The sequence below is a fragment of the Lissotriton vulgaris genome, chromosome 8, assembly GCF_964263255.1.
Source record: "Lissotriton vulgaris chromosome 8, aLisVul1.2, whole genome shotgun sequence".
In the NCBI taxonomy this organism is placed as follows: domain Eukaryota; kingdom Metazoa; phylum Chordata; class Amphibia; order Caudata; family Salamandridae; genus Lissotriton; species Lissotriton vulgaris.
This window is the reverse complement of record NC_141696.1, coordinates 1,227,058,346-1,227,077,174: the sequence shown is the minus strand read 5'-3', so window position 1 is coordinate 1,227,077,174 and position 18,829 is coordinate 1,227,058,346. Positions and strand designations below refer to the sequence as shown.

General features: G+C 45.8%; 1 protein-coding gene across 1 annotated transcript in view; it reads right to left on the bottom strand.

Moving 5' to 3' along the window:
• N4BP2L1 (NEDD4 binding protein 2 like 1) overlaps positions 1 to 18,829 on the bottom strand; it is a 127,024-nt gene that overhangs the window by 35,038 nt on the left and 73,157 nt on the right. The window contains exon 3 of the mRNA XM_086935128.1: positions 1,017 to 1,105. Coding sequence (XP_086791254.1) covers positions 1,017 to 1,105 — 89 coding nt within the window. The remainder of the gene's footprint in view (positions 1 to 1,016; positions 1,106 to 18,829) is intronic.

The following is an 18,829-nucleotide window of genomic DNA, read 5'->3' as shown; positions in this document are numbered from 1 at the left end:
AGTTCATAGAGAAATCTCTACTAGTATGCTTTGTATCTCTTTGGACAACGCTTTTTCTCACAAAACTGTTAAAAATAGCATGACATCAACAGTCATGGATGCTGACAGCCCGCAAAAAAAAAAGTGAAAATGTGTACAACAGAATATGCCCTAAAAGATTTGCTCCAGCAAATGCTTTTCTTGTGGAGAAGTGTGGCTCAATGGTTAGAGCGGCAGACCCTGATGCAGAGGTCTAGCCCGGGACCAGGGTTCAATTCCCCGCCTCCACGGACCTGATAATTCTCGCCTCTGTGCCTATTCCAATCATGGAGTCCCACTCTGCAACTCTGGGCAATAGCTTGCTTAATCTCCACAACGGCCCCCACAACGCTAAGGATGCCTGGCCTCCACTTTGGGGGTGCCCAGGAGTGGACGCCTCACAGGGAAAGCCAGGATGGGTTCCACAGCGGTATTCGTACAAGCGCCTTGAGACCCTTGCGGGTGAGTAGTGCGCTATACAAGTATCAATTTACAATTTACTTGTGACAGAAAAAAAGACCCAGAAAATGCTCTTGGAAAGCGGTCCGTCTTTGACCAATGCAGAGTTGTAGTGTGCGTTCAACTCGGAAGTGACGAAATAACATGTAAAGATGTCCGAGGACTTTTCTAGCTATGTGCCTAGAAACCTGCTTTTGGCTCAGCTTTCCAAAAGTACTATTGGGAATGTATGTGAATTCCCAGAGCTCATTAATGTATAGGAATAAGTATACAGGGGTAGTTGTATATGCATTCTTTACGAATCGGGCTCATAATCTTTACTTAAAACAGTACATTTCCCAGTTTTCTCTCTCTAGCATTGTACCTCCACTCCAAAAGGCACTTGTAATTATTACTACATCAGAGAAAATGTTCAGAAAATACATTTACACCCTCAAGTATTGTAAAAGTTAAAAACACACTGTCTGGGTGACACAAGAGTTTGACCTATGCGCGCGCACACACACACACTTAACTCCATTGCCAACACATTAACATACCATGAGCACATATGGCTTCATTTCCCAAGCATGGATGTTGGTATTGTCAATAATAATTGGAGATTTCCCGTTCTTCATTGCTTTCTTGGCTGTAAATTAACATGAAATGTGAATTAGTAGAACACTTGGAAAGAGTCTGAAAAATATTGCTGCACTAAATAAGAACATTTATATTCTTTCAATTTAGCAGGCTAGATACTGAAGGTAAGCAAAATTTCAAGAAATTCTGCACAAATTGACTTTTTGCATGTTTCTTTGCAGTGGAATAAGTGAAGTATCTTTGAGTTATTTTTAAACCCACCATACAACCCATAACTTGCACACCAAATGCAGAGCTCAGAATCGATGTAACAGATGACATCACACATGACACACAATACTACAGATGGTTGACCAGGTGTCCCAGCCTTTAGCCACCCCACCCTTTATTATCTTTTTTTTTTCTTCTGCCCAGCATGGTGTTCAGTGCACTACCTTGAGCAATGGATGCTGTAACAGAAATGTTTCTGTCACTGCCTGTGAATCAGAGCACTTCGATTCACAGATCCTGGTCAAGATCCATGAATCTGAAAAGGATGGCAGGAATGAGTTATTGTTGTAATTCATTCTCTCCTGATGGACTAGTCGTCTACTTTTGTCTCCTCTCCCTTTCCCCACTGATTGGTTTCTCCTAGAGTGTGCTTCAGTCTATGGCTGAAACACGTGATGGTGACAATAAAAGAAGAAAACATCTGGGCCATATGTCAAGCTTTTTAGAACACTGGCAACGACTGTCCTTGTTGCGTGGGGACAGTAGCACCCCAAAAACTGTACCTAGTCAGAGCTGGGCTTCTGCTAGTTCTTACTACTGAAAGGTGTGAACGAGGCAAGATGCCAAACATGTACTGATATATTCCCCATATAAGGTGGGTATACCAAGCAACGTGTACTTGGATAAGCTGTACTGGGAGTACAGATACTTTGACTATCCTCCTGAATGTAGGCTGAACTAATGTTCCCGTACTACATTCACAAACCAAGTCGCCCGTTCCCTTTACTGCACAAAGTCTTTAGTACATCAGCCTTGGCATAATTGAGCCTTCAGGGGAAAACAACAGATGAAGTCAAATATTTTGGACGTTCATCGACACTGAGAGCTACTGAGACTCTCAGCTCTGAGACCGTAGTGGCCACAGTGCCATGCACTACTGCATTACCTCACAGTCCGACTCTGCACTGAGGGATTCCAAGGCAGTGAATCTACAGGATCAGCAGCGTTTACTGCGCCACATCGCAGTACGAGCCGCAGTACCTCGTGTAGGCACAGTGCCAAGGATTCCACAACAGCTGAAGGATTGCCAACTCTACGGAGAGTCTTTTTCAGCGTTCCCTCTGATCTCCTAGTGCTCCGGAAGTCTGTCTCCTCCAATTCTTCACCATATTCCTCCAGCATTCGTCTGAGGCACTGCCCGCTACACTCAGACTTGGGGCAGATCTACTGTTCTGAATACACACAGAAAGAGGACTTTTGTTATAGGAGTGTAAATCTCCTAATGTCTTGATTTATATTTATATTGAACCTCTCCTTTCGGAGGCTATTTCTACTTGTGCAAATTATATGTCATAACTACTACTTTCGATCCCCATGGTATTACTCCTTTACATTTTAACATGGCAGTATCTTCCAACCTCCACCCTTCCTGAATGAGGTGAGAGAACTCACCCTTCCTTAGAAACTGTGGACAAAACTATTTGGGTTCCATTTAATAGCTCCTTGGTGTTAACCCATCCTTGCCGGTGGCTTTGTCTCCAGGTAGGTGTTGTACATTTGTACTCCTCACAATATGGCCATCTAATGTTATGAAGCCTTTCTTTGTGTTTCCTCTTTCTTCTCCTTCCAGAATACCTGCGAGTATTCTAGCTTGTTGAGAGTATTCTAGTATGTTCTGCAAGTGTCAGTTGTTCGTCTGGTCAGCTGGCTGAGTGTTTGCTCGGCTGTGTCTACGAATAAAAAAGTCTTCTTACCTCATCAAAGTGTTGTTCTACTTTCTACAAGCTTACAACAATTTGGCGACAATCAGCTCCAGCAGACCAGATCAGAGAAGATGAGCTGAGAGTTTTACACCGACCCACGTACGTCGGATTCCAGCTTGTCCCCTGCACAGTTCTGAGCAACACTTCAGACGAAGGCCCACGGCTGTCCACCACCCGGTGGTCAAGTTCCTGATTCCGGAGAGAAACAGAGGAAAACAAACTAGCCGCAAATTTGTTGCTAGATTTCGAAAACTTTCTGTTAAATCCAAACTCAGCAACAACGGACGAACTAATTAGGGAGCAGTTGATCGTCCAATGCAATAATCTCAAAATTCAGAAAAGACTGTGGGCAGCGAAGAATCCCACTCTAAAAGTTGCAATTGATTTAGCTAAAGTTATCGAACAGTCAGAAGTCTGCATGAAGAAGCGTCAAAAAAGTAATATACAACAAGAAGGGTCTGAAGTGACTTTGGGTGATGAAAATGATTTGGTGAACGATGAATCTGTAGCCTTTGTTAAAAACAAGAATAGACCCTTGAACAAAACAAATACTTTTGTAAGGACACCTAGCAGGTTTTGTTCGAGATGTGGTAGCAATGGGAACACGTCCGAGTCAAAATTCTGCTGTCAATCCAACAAAGATTGTTTGAAGTGTGGCCATTTCTCAACAATGTGCAAGACAAAAAAACGTTTGAAAGTAGAAGTTGTTCAAGACTTCTCCTCAGAAACCAAAAGGGAGAAGGAGAGGTTGCTAGTGGTCAATGACTGTAACGTAACCATAGAAAATGAAAAGAGAGAGAATAGGCCAAAAGCTCTATTCATCATTGGAGGTCAGCAAGTGTCTCTGATGGTTGACACGGGATCCAGGTACACATTATTCCCAGGTCCATGCTACAGGAGGAATGGGGTAGTAACGATTTGTTCAATAGCGACATATCTCCTGCAGGGTACCAAGGTGACACTATAGATCTCTTAGGTTATTTTGAAGCAGACATTTCTTTTTCCGACAGGTCTACGAAGGGTAAGATCTATGTAGCGGTCGATGGGCCACCAATCGTAGGTTGGATCCATCAATATGATCTTCATATCATTGTCAACCCTAGGGCATCCTCCTAGGTCATGGTGTTGAACAATCACACTTTAGACAACATTCTTCAAGAAACTAGCAAAGTGTTCCGGAACGAACTAGATGAATTAAAAGGGTATGCCCACAAGATCCATCTGAAAAAAGATGCTTTGCCTGTCCAGCACAAGCTAAGGAGAGTCCCCTTACTTGTCAGGGATGAGGTCAAGTCATTGATTGAGGAAATGCTTCAAGGTGGGGGGATTGAGCCTGTGGAGGCTTCCACTTGGGTGTCTCCGGTTGTCATTACCAAGAATGCGGATGGGAAAATTAGGTTCTGTGTGGACCTTAGGTCACTGAATAAGTGTGTGGTTGTAGACATATTTCCCCTGCCCAACATCGGGGAATTAGTCACTACATTGAAGGGGGCGAGGTTCTTCTCCAAGCTAGACCTCAAGAGCGCATACCATCAAATCTACATGAAAGCTCAAAACACCTTTCAGCATTTATCACAACGGAAGGAACCTTCAAAGTCACACGACTTCATTTCAGGCTAATTTCAGTAGCCAGTGAGTTTCAAAGGATGGTCACTGAAATTTTTAAGGGTGTTCAGAAGGCACGTGTTGTCTTTGGGGACTTCATCCCGGATCACAACCAGGTACTCAAGTCTGTGTTACAGAGAATTGCTGAAGCTGTTCATACTCTTCGCAAGGAAGAATGTTCCTTTCTTGTCCAACATATGGAGTACCTTGGATATGAGATTTCGGCTTTAGGAGTTAAGCCCAAAAAGAACCTCTTGCAGGCAATTCAATTCGCTCTATGTCCTTCCGATAAAGACCAGCTCTCGCATTTTAAAAGCAGACAGACCACGCAAAAAAGGTGGTGGCATTGCAATCATATATAAGGATCCTATGAAGGCCATCATGTTAGACCAATTCTGCAGCGACGCTATAGAAATCCGAATATTCAGAATAGACATTCATTCTCAGTTAAGTTGGAAAGGAGCCTTGGTCTATCGCCGCCTGGACCACTCCTTCCCTCCCTGCCTCATCTAATAAATATGATCGCCCCCCACGTAATATCCTCCAACAAATTCCTCCTTCTAGGGGACTTCAATGTCCATAGCGAGATCCCCAAAGATCCAGAAGCAGCTACCCTCCGGTCAGAAATGACTGCCTCAGGTTTGACCAAAATTAACGATGCGCCCACACACACTGCAGGTCACACACTAGATCTGATCTTCTCCAACTCCCCAGAGACAACTTATAACACCACCAGACCTCTTCTATGGTCGACCACTCAATAATCGATTTTAACCTTAAAGGCCCCTATGAACGTGCAGTTAAGAAAAATCCCGCCAGACAGGCCCACAGACAGTGGCATAAACTATCACCTGCCCTCTTTCACGAACAATTTACTCCCCCTGATGAGCCAACCCTAGATACTCTGGACAAACGTCTTATGGCCCTTCAGAACGCAGTCAAATCTACCATTAAGACTCTCATTCCCCTTAAACAATCCTCTCACGCACCCAAGCGCATCCAGACCCCCTGGTACTCGTCCATGCTCAGAGAAGAAAAAAGCATATGTAAAAAGCTTGAGCGCCGCTGGCGCCGCACTAAGGACGCATCTGACAAAGAGCAATACAAGACAGCCCTTGGTGCCTACCATAAGAACCTAAAGGCGGCCCGGAAAAAGTACATAGCCACCCAACTGGAGCAAGCTAATAATGGTCCTAAAACCCTCTTCCAGGTTCTTAACAGCCTCATTAATCCCACTGCCTGCAGTCCTGCTGAAGAACCTACTCAATCCCTATGCGATGAAATAGCCAGTCACTTCTCCCCAAAAATCAATGACATTTACAATAAAATATCTGTTTCACATGCTAATCTCAGCCACAACATGGTCATTGATCCCGCCCACAGACCACTAAGTCTCAACACCCTGGATAAATTCCCCCTCCTGACCCTTCCCGAAACCGAATCCCTTCTTACTTCAGCCAAATCAGGCTCTCCCAAAGACCTTCTCCCAGTCAAAATGGCCAAAAAACTTGCAGCCGAACTGGCCGCACCTTTGTGTGCTGTCCTGAATAGTTCCATCAACAAAGGCAAGCTGCTGGATGAATGGAAAGCGCCCCAGATAATGTCCATTAGGAAAAACAACAAACTGTCTCCTGATATCATCACTAACTATCGGCCAATTTCACTTCTCCCCCTTTATAGCAAATTATTAGAAAAACCCCTTCAACACCCACCTCTCCAACTTTTTTGAATCTTCCAACTGTCTCGACCCCACACAATCGGGATTCCGTCCTAAATACAGTACCGAATCCGCCCTGGTCAATGTGATCGACGACATCCGTATGCAGGCGGACGCTGGTCGAGCAGTAATTCTCGTACTGCTCGACCTCTCCGCCGCATTCGACACCATTTCACATCAGATCCTGCTAGAAAGATTGGAATCAGCTGGGATCCAGGACACTGCACTGGACTGGATAAGGGACTTCCTCAGTGGAAGAACACGAACAGTTCAACTTGGACCCTTCAGCTCAGAAACCACCCCAGTGACCAAATGAGTACCACAGGGCTCCTGCCTTAGCCCCTCACTGTTTAACATTTATGTAGCCCCTCTCGCCACACTCCTTAGGGAAATCGGGTTCGTTCCAATCACCTACGCAGATGACACACAGCCTCTCCTCACCTTCGATAAAGATACCCCGAATATTAAAAACGTTTTCCTAGAAGGTATGAGGACAATAACAACATGAATGAGCAGAAACTTCCTACAGTTAAATGCAGGTAAAACTGAAAAAATGCTCTTCAGAGAAGCAGTATCCACCTAGTCCCCCAGCTGGTGGCCGGAAGAAATGGGCCAGGCACCATCCCCCAAGCCAGTAAAACCTTGGAGTCCTAATCGATAGTAAACTCCACCTCAACGAACATATAGCCACCACAAAACAAGCCTGCTTTCACGCACTCAGTCTTCTCCGCAAAGTCTTTCACTTCCTCCCCACGTACACCCGAAAAACTCTGGTTCATGCCCTGGTCCTCAGCTGTCTAGACTTCAGTAATGCCCTGCTGATCGCTGCCAAAGAATCTGCCCTGGACAGCCTTCAGGTGGTGCAGAACACAGCTGCCCGCCTGGTAACCAGCTCACCTTATCGAACTCCTTCACTGCCCCTGCTTCATAAACTTCACTGGTTACCTATTCGCATGAGAATCAAATTCAAAATCTGCTGCCTTGTGTTTAAGGGCCTTAACCAGCTGGGTCCCTTGTACCTGACCAACAAACTGACTAGACACTCACCTTCGCGCACCCTCCGCTCAAAGGGGAAAGGTCTTCTCACAATCCCACGTATCAAACAAACTAGACTGGGAGGCAAATCATTCTCCCATCTGGCGCCCCAATACTGGAATCAGCTCCCATTGGACATTCGCCTCTGTACCAACTATCGTAGCTTTCAGAAAAAACTGAAAACTTCACTCTTCTGTTAAAATCCCCTACTGCTACACCTGCTGCGTTTTCAGCGCGGAGATACCCCATGTGGGGTGATTCAGGCGCTTTATAAATGACATAAATAAAAAATAAATAATTCAAGGGGCTAATAGAATATTACTCTAAATTGTTGAAGAATTATTCAGACAAAACGTTGTCCTTAAGACTTACTCAAAAAAGGTGTGAAATTTACATGGGGTAATGATCAAGCTACATGTTTTAACCTGATTAAGAAAGAAATATGCAAAGCTGGTGTCCTAGCACCTTTCTACATAAAGCATACCTCTGTTGCCATGGTTGATGCGAGTGTCACAGGCCTCGGTGTTGTACTCTGACAAAAATATCCTGAAGGGGTGAGGACCATTGCATTTGCCTCCCCTACTCCCACCTCATCAGAACAGAACTATTCCGTCATTGAGAAAGAGGCGCTTGCCGCCGCATGGGGTGTTTAGTACTTTCGTACATACTTGTGGGGCACAAAGTTTATTTTGAAGACTGACCACAAACCCTTGGTTCGCATTTTGTCTCCTGGTAGGGTGGGCAAAGGTTCTCCCAGATTGGCAAGGCTAGCAGCCAAACTTCAAGAATATCAATATGACATTTCCCATATTCAAGGTTGGCGAAACATTCAGGCGGATTGTCTCTCTAGACTCTCTGTCAAGTGGGAGGATCTTGATGATGTGTCTCTTGCAGTTGCCAACGAGGAAGGAGCTGTAGCCTCTGTTCAGGATGTGTTTGCTATTGGTGCGGGCACTTTCACTCTCAATGAATGGTGCAAAGCTATGGCTGCTGACCATGTGCTTAAAGAAGTCATGGATCTGGTTAAACTTGTGTCTAGACAAGAGAGTTGTGTACATGTTACTGTTCATCCTTTTCTTAAAGTGTTGGATGAGCTGTCTATCTATGGTGAGAGTGTCCTTATGAGGGGTGAGAAATTCATTCCCCCTTCCTCTGTAAGGCCCAAACTCCTCAAATTAGCCCATGAGTGGCATGTGGGACAGACTTTGACTCAATGCAGTCTCAAAGCTGAGTTTTGGTGGCCGGGCATGGATCTTCAGGTGTCGTCCTGGATTGAAAATTGTCCTGCTTGCAAGGTGGGGGAGAAAAGCCTTAGGTCGCGGTTGGATCATCCATGGGTCGCATTGCAACTCCCAGTTGTCTGTGGTACACTGTTTGCCTGGATTTCATAAGGCCCATGGATGAACTACCTTCTAACCAACGGTTTGACATTGTGGCCATAGATGTCTTTTCCAAGTGGTTAACTGTGAGTTTTGTTAAGGACATCACCACTGACAGCATTATTCTTTTCTTGAAAAATCTTTTTCAAGAGGAAGGATATCCCTCAACACCCATTAAAGACAATGTTACCCAGCTTGTATCTCACAACATGCGCACATTCCTAGCTGGTTGTGGTGTTCCACACTATTGGACATCTCTGTACAATCCGCAGGGAAATGGTGTGTGCGAGAGGGCCACCTGAGTTGTTAAGGGCATAATTCAAATGGCCTGTGCAAGTGGTAGAATTGCTCCTAATATGGTTCAAGAAATGGTTTGGGCTTATTGTACCACTGCACACAACCAAAGCGATGAGTCCCCCTTTGAGCTTATGCGTGGTAGACATCCTGGTACTAAACTCACCCCGCGTGGATTAAGGATTAAGTTGCTAGTGGTGGTCATCTTGGTTCCACTTCCATGCTCAGTTCGGATTGCATTACTTCTCTCATTTCCAAAGGTGACTTGGTCAAGGTCAAACCTGGTATCTAAAGGTCTTACCAAATTCAAGGGACCATTTATTATCAAGGATGTTTTTCCTCATTATGTTGTGTTGACAAATGGAGAGAAATGGAATCTTCGCCAGGGGGCTCTTTACCAAAAAAAACGCTTCCCCACGTCCCTTTGATACTGTTAAGCAAAGTGTTCATCTCTCTCAGAGTAATAGCGGCTACATGCTGTCTGAAGTGGAGGATGCTGTTTCTCCTCCAGTGATTGTCACTCGAAGGGGGGTAGGTGGTGGCGATGCTGGTGATCTAGCTTGTGCTCCCCACAACACTCCTGATTCCCAGAATGTTTCTTTGCCTTTAGGAACAAAGGTTTCAAGGTGCTGCAAACCTCCTGCTTATTTAAATGATTATTACCGCTGTCAGCATTGCTTTAAGTTTCCTTTTTTTTGTTGTTTTATTTTCTTTCCTCTGTAAGGGAAGAAGATGTGTTGTATTTATCTATTTAGAGTTTTCTATTGTTTGAACCACACCTAAGGTAGGGTATCAGAGCGCTTTACATAGTGAGCAAGGTATGAATAGCACAATAGTAAACACATGGCATACAAAAACAACACATACAAAGTAACAATATAGCATAACGGAGATCGGGGGATAAAAGCAGATTAGAGAATTGTTCTGAGCAGTACGAACCTGTTCGAGATTGTGCATATCTTAGCTTCGAATTAGCAGTGGACGTAGAGTATAGGCAAGTATGTGGTTGTAAGCTGGCGTGGTGTTTGTGTGGATTTTAAGGGAAGAATTTGCTCATCAAGAATAATTTTGCTTCCATTTTAAAAAGAGGTGTCGAGGTGATTTTTCTGATGAATGGCGGAAGCGAGTTCCAAATTCTTGGCGCCGCTCCAGAAAATGCTCTGTTGGAGGTTTTTGTCTAGTTGAACCGTGAGGGTTTCAGGAGTAGATTATCTGTGCTCCTAGAGTGTCTGTTTCCTCCAGATAAGATAAGTTTTTGGGCAGGTACTGGGGGGTATTGTGGTGTAACGCCTTGTGAGTGATGCAAGCCATCTTTAAGTGAATACAAGCTTCATAGGGTAGCCAGTTGAGTGCCTTCAGGTGTGGCGATATGTGGTCAAATTTCCTAGATCCTGTTATGAGTCTTGCTGCAGCGTTAAGACAGGCTTTTAGAGGGGCGGTAGAGATTTTGGGAAGCCCTGAGAGGGTAGAACATCCGTACTCTAATATCGATATTACTAAGGACTGAACTGCAGTTTTGAGGTCAGGTTTCTCGATGAATGGCCTAATTTTTCGGAGATAGCTGAGGTGAAAGCGGGCATTTTTAGTTATCACGTCAATGTAAGCTTGCATGTTAAGGTTCTTATCCAGTGTGATTCCAAGTGATATTGTGGAGTCCACCAACAATGGCATGCAGTTCAGAGCAGTGATCATTTTGGTCCATTCCTTTGTTTCCTTGGAGTTATTGGGGGGAAAATTAAAACAAATTCTGTTTTTTTGTGAGTTTAGCTTGAGGAAGTTGGTCGCTAACCATTGGACGTTTCTTTCGAGAGCTAGATTCTTTGTCTTTATCTCTTCTATGGAGGTGATCTTGATGTAAAGTTGAGTGTCGTCCACGTACATGTGGTAGGAGATGTTGGCCTGCTGTAGTAGATCGGTAAGTGGTTCGACATATAAGTTGAATAGAGTGGGGGAAAGGGTAGAGCCTTGTGGAACTCCTAGTAGGTTAGATGAGGAGAGAGAAAGAATCTTCTCGGTCATGAACGATTGCGTTCTGTTTTCCAGAAAGGATTTGAACCATAGAAGGACTGTGCCAGATACACCCATCCTGTTTTCTAGTCTTCTTAGAAGTTTGGCATGATTGACCGTATCGAAGGCTGATGAAAGGTCAAGCAGGACTAGGAGGTAGGCTTCATTGCGGTCAAGAGCTAAGAGGGCGTTGTCAACTATATGCAGGATGACTGTTTCTGTGCTATGGCCAGGTCTGAAACCTGATTGGTGGGTGTTCAGTAGATTGAAGTTTGTGATGTGTTGGTTCAGTTGTTGCTGAAGACATTTTTCCAAGACCTTTCCTAGCATGGGAATGTTGGTTATAGGTCGGAAGTTGTTGGGGTCAGAGGTGTTAGCTGTCTGTTTTTTTAGGATAGGGGTGACTTGGCTAGTTTTTAGGCAGTCCTGGATGTGACCTTGTGTTAGCAAGGCATTGATGATTTTGGTCCAGAGTGGGGTCATGATATGGTAGATGTGGGGTAGGCAGTTTGATAGGACGGGGTTATTGAAGTAGTTGTTGAGTTTGGTAGTCGCTAGAATTTTGGTGATGTCATTGAGATCGTAAAGTTTGAAAGTAGACCAGTGAGAGTTATTTTTGGGCAGAGTTACCTTATGTTGTACTGGGTTAGTGGCTTGAATGATCTTGGGGGTGGCTGAGTTGATTGCCGCCATACTAAGTTCGAGTTGTAGGGAATTTGTTTTTGCTGCGAAGAATGATGAAAATTCTTCACTACTCAGCTGCGAAGTCGTTGTTAGGAGTGAGGATTTGGCCAATTTGTTTTATTGTTGTTTCAGAATTTCGAAGAGTTGTTTTGGTCTATTTTTGCCATTCTCTAGTTCTGATTTGAAGAAGTCTTTTTTTGATTGAAGAATACTTTTATTGTATGATTTTCTGGCTTTCCGGAGTAGTTTAAGATGGAGGGGGAGGAATGTTGCCTCCAGTTCTGTTACGTTGATCTGATTTGCGTCTCTCATCATTCACACAGGTGAAGAAGTGTGGCTCAATGGTTAGAGCGGCAGACCCTGATGCAGAGGTCTAGCCCGGGACCAGGGTTCAATTCCCCGCCTCGGCGGGTCTTGGGATCAAAAATTCCATGGACCTGATAATTCTCGCCTCGGTGCCTATTCCAATCATTGAGTCCCACTCTGCAACTCTGGGCAATAGCTTGCTTAATCTCCACAACGGCCCCCACAACGCTAAGGATGCCTGGCCTCCACCTTGGGGGTGCCCAGGAGTGGACGCCTCACAGGGAAAGCCAGGATGGGTTCCACAGCAGTATTCGTACAAGCGCCTTGAGACCCTTGCGGGAGAGTAGTGCGCTATACAAGTATCAATTTACTTTTTTTTTTTTATCATTCAGGGCTCCGCTGAACCATAGGTTTTTATCTTTGTCCGGAATTCTTTTGAGTTTTGGCGGAGCGGCTTGGTCGAAAACTTCTTCATTGTGGAGTTATAGTGAGCAATGAGGGCATTGACGTCTGTCATGTAAGAGCCTTGTCACAATGGGAGGCAGGGTTGTTCCAGTTGATGTTCTTTGTGTCTCTTATCCATTGTTTTGGCTTGATTTGTTGCGAGAAAGTTTTCTTGATAGCGGTGGGATTTGGATGGTGATAATGTGATGGTCTGACCAGTCACAAGGGGTAATCGAGATCAAATCAATTGTATTTTGTTTAGAGATGAGCCAGTCGTGAGTAGGTTTTGAGATAGCTTGGATCAGGGAATGGTCTGCAAGGAAGGTTTTTAGGGTGTTAACTTGCTTGTCCTGTGGGTTCTCCCAGTGGAGATTGAAATCACCAAGGAATATGTCATTGGAATGCAGGGAAGAGTTTACAGTAATGATTTCCATCAGTTGTTCTGTGAAAATTGTGTTCAAACCTGGAGGATGGTAGAGCATATGTAGTTTGAGGGAGTGGTTGCTTGATGATTTCACAAAAATCCCAAGGTATTCACAGGAGTCCAGGGGTACCGAGTGAAACTTTGAGGTGGTGATGTCAGAACGATGTATGCAGGCTAAGCCTCTGCCTATTTTATGAAGTCTGTCTAATCTAATGATGTTCTAGTCTGGAGGAACAAGAAGGTCTGGGCAAGGTGAGGATGATTCCTTGAGCCAAGTTTCTGTGAGGATGATTATATCCATTTTCATATTCAGTACAATGTCGGCAATGTCAGAGGCGTGTTTAGGGGCTGAACGCCAGTTTAGTAGAAGGCAAATGATCTGGTTTGAGGAATTCTTTAAAGTAGACTCCTGATTCTCGTGGTTCGGGGTTATAGAGTGAAGGTTATACCGGTTTATTCCTCTATGGATTGGATGGAAAGTTCTGCAAGGGTTGATGTGGACTGGAAGAATAGCGTGTTGCTCTTTGTCTATGTTAGGGCCGGAAGGAGTATCGTACAGCAGTAGCAGTGTTTGTATTTCCTGGCCCGTTATGTAGTTGGAGAGTTTGCGTGTGCGCAAGTGTCGCTTGGTTAGTGGCAGGGGGATAGTTTTTGTCATGTTTTTGTCATTTGTACTCCTCACAATATGGCCATCTAATGTAATGAAGCTTTTCTTTGTGTTTCCTCTTTCTTCCTCTTCCAGAATACCTGCGAGTATTCTAGCTTGTTGAGTCTGTATGTTCTACAAGTGTCAGTTGTTCGTCTGGTCAGCTGGCTAAGTGTTTGCTCGGCTGTGTCTACGAATAAACAAGTCTTCTTACCTCATCAAAGTGTTGTTCTACTTTCTAAAAGCTTACAACAGTAGGCTTGCAAAGACCTGGGCGATCTCCTCCGGGGTGATTGGGAAATCAAGATACTCTCCATTGAAGGGGTCAGCAATAAAAGCTGGATGGTACCTTGATAATCCTACAGAGCTGACGAGATGCACGCCGGACCTGCAATGTATAGCTTAGCATAGAAAGAGGACATAATAATAATAATACTGTCATTTGTTGAGCGCGAACAGCTACCTCCAGAGAGGTGTCCCGGCGCTAGAGCGATAAGTGACGCACGGGAGACAGGCAGCGATCAAGACACCTCGAATTAAGGCAGGTTAAAAAGCCAAGTTTTAACTGCCTTCCTGAATTGTGTTTCAGAAGAGATCTGACGCAAGGAATTAGGGAGGGAATTCCATAATTTGGACGCCCCAAACATAAAAGATCTGCCAGCCAACCTGGGTTTTCTTCACTCGTGAGGTGCAGAGTAATTTCTGGGAGCTGGATCTCAGAGCACACGACTGCGTGTAGACACCCAGCCTCTGTTTCAGATACGAAGGCCAAGATCTGTGAAATGCCCAAAAGGCAAAGGTCAAGGTCTTAAATTTGATTCTCTTGTCTACCGGAAGCCAATGTAGTTCTCTAATATGCAGAGAGATGTGTTGCCGAAAAGGGACACGTTTGATTAATCTCGCAGCCGCATTTTGGACCATTTGGACTTACCTAATAAGGTAGGCCGGTAAGCCAATATAAAGGCCGTTCGCGAAGTCCAGGAGGGCAGTTACTGTGGCATGGACTACGATCCGGCGACAGCTCTCTGGCAGCAGGTGTATAAATTTAAGCAGGTTTCTCAAGCTACTGAAGCAGGTGGCTGTAACCTGCTGAATTTGGGCAGAGAAGGATAAATCAGCCTCCCATTTTACCCCCAGATTTTTAGCATAGCCCACTGGCACAGGTGGCAAGCCCATTTCCTCAGGCCACCACAGGTCTGTGGCCGGAGGCTGGGTATTGCCAAAGAACACCACTTCAGCTTTATCTGCATTCAATTTACGTTTGTTGTTGTTTATCCAGCCAACAATATATTTTAAGCACTTAAAAGAGTCTTCGGACTGATCCTTGAACAGGAAAACCATCTGTACCCCTCCACTGTCCACAGGGCCAGTGAGAGCCCGCTGCTGGAGTCCAGGCTGCTGTACCAGGAGGAGTGCCACGTTACAGGGGATGATGGTTCAGAGGAGCTGCTGTTCTGTACTGATGAGTACCCACTGACCGCTGACCTGGCCTAGCACTGCCTGCCTGTTCTCCTGCCCTAGCGCCTCGTGAGCGCTACACCTGGGCCCTGACTGCTCCCTATCGCCTGGAAAAGAAGAGTGCTTTATCTGATTGCCAAGGAGCACTTTTGACTGCGCCCAGAAGGGGGTGAGGAGCCCGACCTGTAGTCCCCGAGTCTGCAGGTGGGACCTAGCGCCTCGTGAGCTGTCCATGTGGACTGCCTGTACCCTCCCCCTGCCTTAACTCTAGTGCTGTACTGACCAAGCACTATATGCAGATGGCCAGTGAGGAGAGAGGAGCGTGGGCCCTATGTCCTTAGGTATAACCCTTAATCTGTGGCAGCTACCTAGCGCCTCGTGAGCGCTATATTCGCATTGCTGGCGAGGAGCGCTACCTGTCGTCCCTGAAGCCCCTGGTGGGACTGAGCACATCGTAAGCGCTATAGTCAGGGTGCCAGGGGAAGAGGAGCTGAGGCCTGCATTGCTGTGCTGTCAAAGCGCTGTATTACAATTCCCCTGCATGTGTGCAGCATGGTGGTGCTGCCAGAGTGCCTTATTCGCATTGACTGAGCTCTGCATGCTGCCAAGGCACTACAACTGTGCCCAGGAGAAGAGGAGCGGACGTCTGCAGCGCTGGGATTCTAAAGCACTACGAGGGAATCCCGGCGTGTGGGATTCCCCCCTGCCTGCTTGGTTGACAGCGGGCAGCTTCAACATTGTGGGGCACTGTTAATTGCAAAGTCCAGAAGAGGGACTCCATTTTCCCCCGGCACGAAAGGCAAACCTGCAAGGCTGATGGCACTTCTAATGTGTGCTGCTTTCCCTCAATGACTGCATGGCTGTTAATGTTTTATGCCCCCTCCTAATGTGACTTACTCTAATGTGGTGATCCTAGTGCATGTATGCTAACGTGTCAATGCTAACGCTTTTATGCTTATTGCAGTGCTGCTAAGGTTTATGCTGTTGTCCAATGCAGTGAGGCTGATCTATGCACATTGTGATTTCTGAGCATGATTTCTGTCAAATGTGTTTTATGCCCCAGATTGGCTACCTAGAGTGGTTCCTGCCATTTATCATATTGACATGCAATGATGTTCTATTCCAGGCCTCCCGCACCCATGTATTTATGATAATGAGGGTTAGGCCTATTGGCATGCCCCCTGCTTATGTCAGGGCCTACTGAGAGCCCACCCTCTGATTATTACCCAATGGGATGACCAAGGATTTATGCAAATAGGTAGATGCCCTTACACTGAAGGTTGTTGTGCATAATAAGCCCCTATGCTCACATGTTTACGCCATTGTGTTTTATATGCAAATGCAGGAGGTGACTGATGCCCATGATTGTGCCCAATGATAAGGCACAATGTTCCAAGTGCTACTGTGTCTGCCCTGCTGTTACGATGCATAATGTGATGTTTAAGCTAATGGTATGCCCAAGGTCCTGCTAATGCGGGTATGCATAATGTAAGTGATGTCTAGGGATGGTGTATTCATGCTCATGTGATTTTCCCTGACGGACATGTTTTGGTGCTCACCTGTTTATACCCAATACTAAGAAGGTTTAATGCATAAGGGGCCTGATTTAAGGTGTCGCTGCCCAATGAGTCTACAAAGCTTGTGTCTCTATGTCTAAGGAGGTATTGACTGATTACCTTTATTATTGCTGATGGACTTTACATTTACTGATTATACTCTTGTGATGGTTCTGGCAGCGGCCCTATTGGCCCTGCATATAATCCCCTTGTAAATATTACCTTGGCGCCAGTTGGCGCAGTATAGAGACTACTGTGATTGCTATCATATGTTTGACACAATACAAACTTTATTCTTACCTAACCTGGTGTGGTCTCTGTACTGCGTGGATGCTTCACACATGTCCTCTGGAGTTTGGCCCGTTCGCTCTGCACCATACTACCCCATTTCTAAGAATGGCGGTACATATTTGACCCCAAAAGAAGGCTTGTTGTCAATTGCAAATGCTACTTACCAGTATGCATCTGTTCTTGGCATGTAGGTCTGCTGACATTCATATCTGTGCATAGTCCGCCACCTAGTGTTGGGTCCGGATGATTGCACATTGTTGTCCTGGAAGAGTCTTCGAAGTATCACGAGATAGGTGGCTCCTCCCCTGGACTACAGTGCGCATGGGCATCGCCTCCATCCCCAGATTGTTTTTAGCCATAGGCAGAGATGGAGTGAAGAAGTGAGTGATGACCATGCTATGAGCATATGTTTGTATATGAATACATACTGCAGCTGCTACAGGCGCCGGGGAGGAGGGTGGGCGATATGAATGTCAGCAGCCCTACATGCCAAGAACAGATGCATACTGGTAAGTAGCATTTGCAGTTCGAGGCATGTGGGCTGCTGAATTCATATCTGTGCATAGAATACATAGCAGTCCCTCCATTAGCGGCGGCCGCCCGTGCCAGCTGCAGCAGTCTGAAAAAGCGTTTTTAGAACAGCCTGACCAACAGCTGCCTGTTGTTTTGAATGCACGTCTACACAGTAGTGCTTAGTGAAAGTATGAGTGGTAGACCATGTGGCTGCTCTACAGATGTCTTCTAAGGGAATGTTACCTAAGAACGCCATAGAGGCCCCCAACTTCCTAGTGGAGTGGGCCCTCGGTGGTATAGTGAGAGTGCGCTTTGCTTTAGCGTAGCAGATCTGAATGCACTTTACTATCCATCTAGCTATTCCTGCTTTGGAGATTGCATTTCCCTTGTGTTGTGTGGCAAAAGCAACAAAAAGTTGTTTGGTTTTGCGGAAATCTTTTGTCCTGTCCACATAATACATCAAGGCCCTCTTCACATCAAGGGTGTGGAGCATCCGCTCCGCCAGCGTCTCTGGGTTTTGGAAGAACACCGGCAATTCAATAGTTTGGTTTATGTGAAACTGCGAGACCACTTTGGGTAAGAACTTAGGGTTAGTGCGGAGCACCACCCTGTTGGCATGTACCTGGAAGAAGGGTTCTTGGATGGTGAGCGCCTGCAGTTCGCTAACCCTCCGTAGCGATGTGATTGCTACCAAGAACGCCACCTTCCAGGTCAGAAACTGCAGCTCGCAAGAGTGTAGTGGCTCAAAGGGAGGACCCATCAGCCTTGTAAGAACCACATTGAGGTTCCATTCAGGAGCTGGTGGAGTCCTTTGTGGAATGACTCTTTTGAGTCCTTCCAGAAAAGCCTTGATAGCAGGGACCTTAAAGAGTGACAGGTGTTGCCTATTTTGGAGGTATGCTGCCATAGCCGACAGGTGAATGCGGATGGAAGAGTAAGCTAGATTACACCGATACAGGTGAAAGAGGTAACATATGATGTTTTGAATGGAAGCGTCTAGCGGGTCAATGCTGTGCTCCACGCAGTAGACGACAAACCTCTTCCATTTAGCCGCATAACAAGCTCTAGTAGTGGGCTTTCTCGCCTCCCGAATGATGTCCATGCAATCGGGAGGAAGATTGAGGTAGCCAAACTCTAGGACTTCAGGAGCCAGATCGCCAGGTTGAGCTGTTGCGGATCTGGGTGCCGAATGTCGCCATGGCTCTGCGTCAAAAGGCTGGGAGTGAGATGAAGCCTTTGATGCGGTACCACGGAGAGTTCCAGAAACGTGGTGTACCATGGTTGGCGAGCCCACGTTGGAGCAACCAGGATGAGCGTCATCGAGTGTTGCCTGAGCTTGCGTGCCACCAGCGGTATCAGAGGTGCTGGGGGAAAAGCGTACGCAAATCTGCCTGACCAGTTCATCCACATCGCATTGCCCTGTGATTGGGGGTGTGGGAAC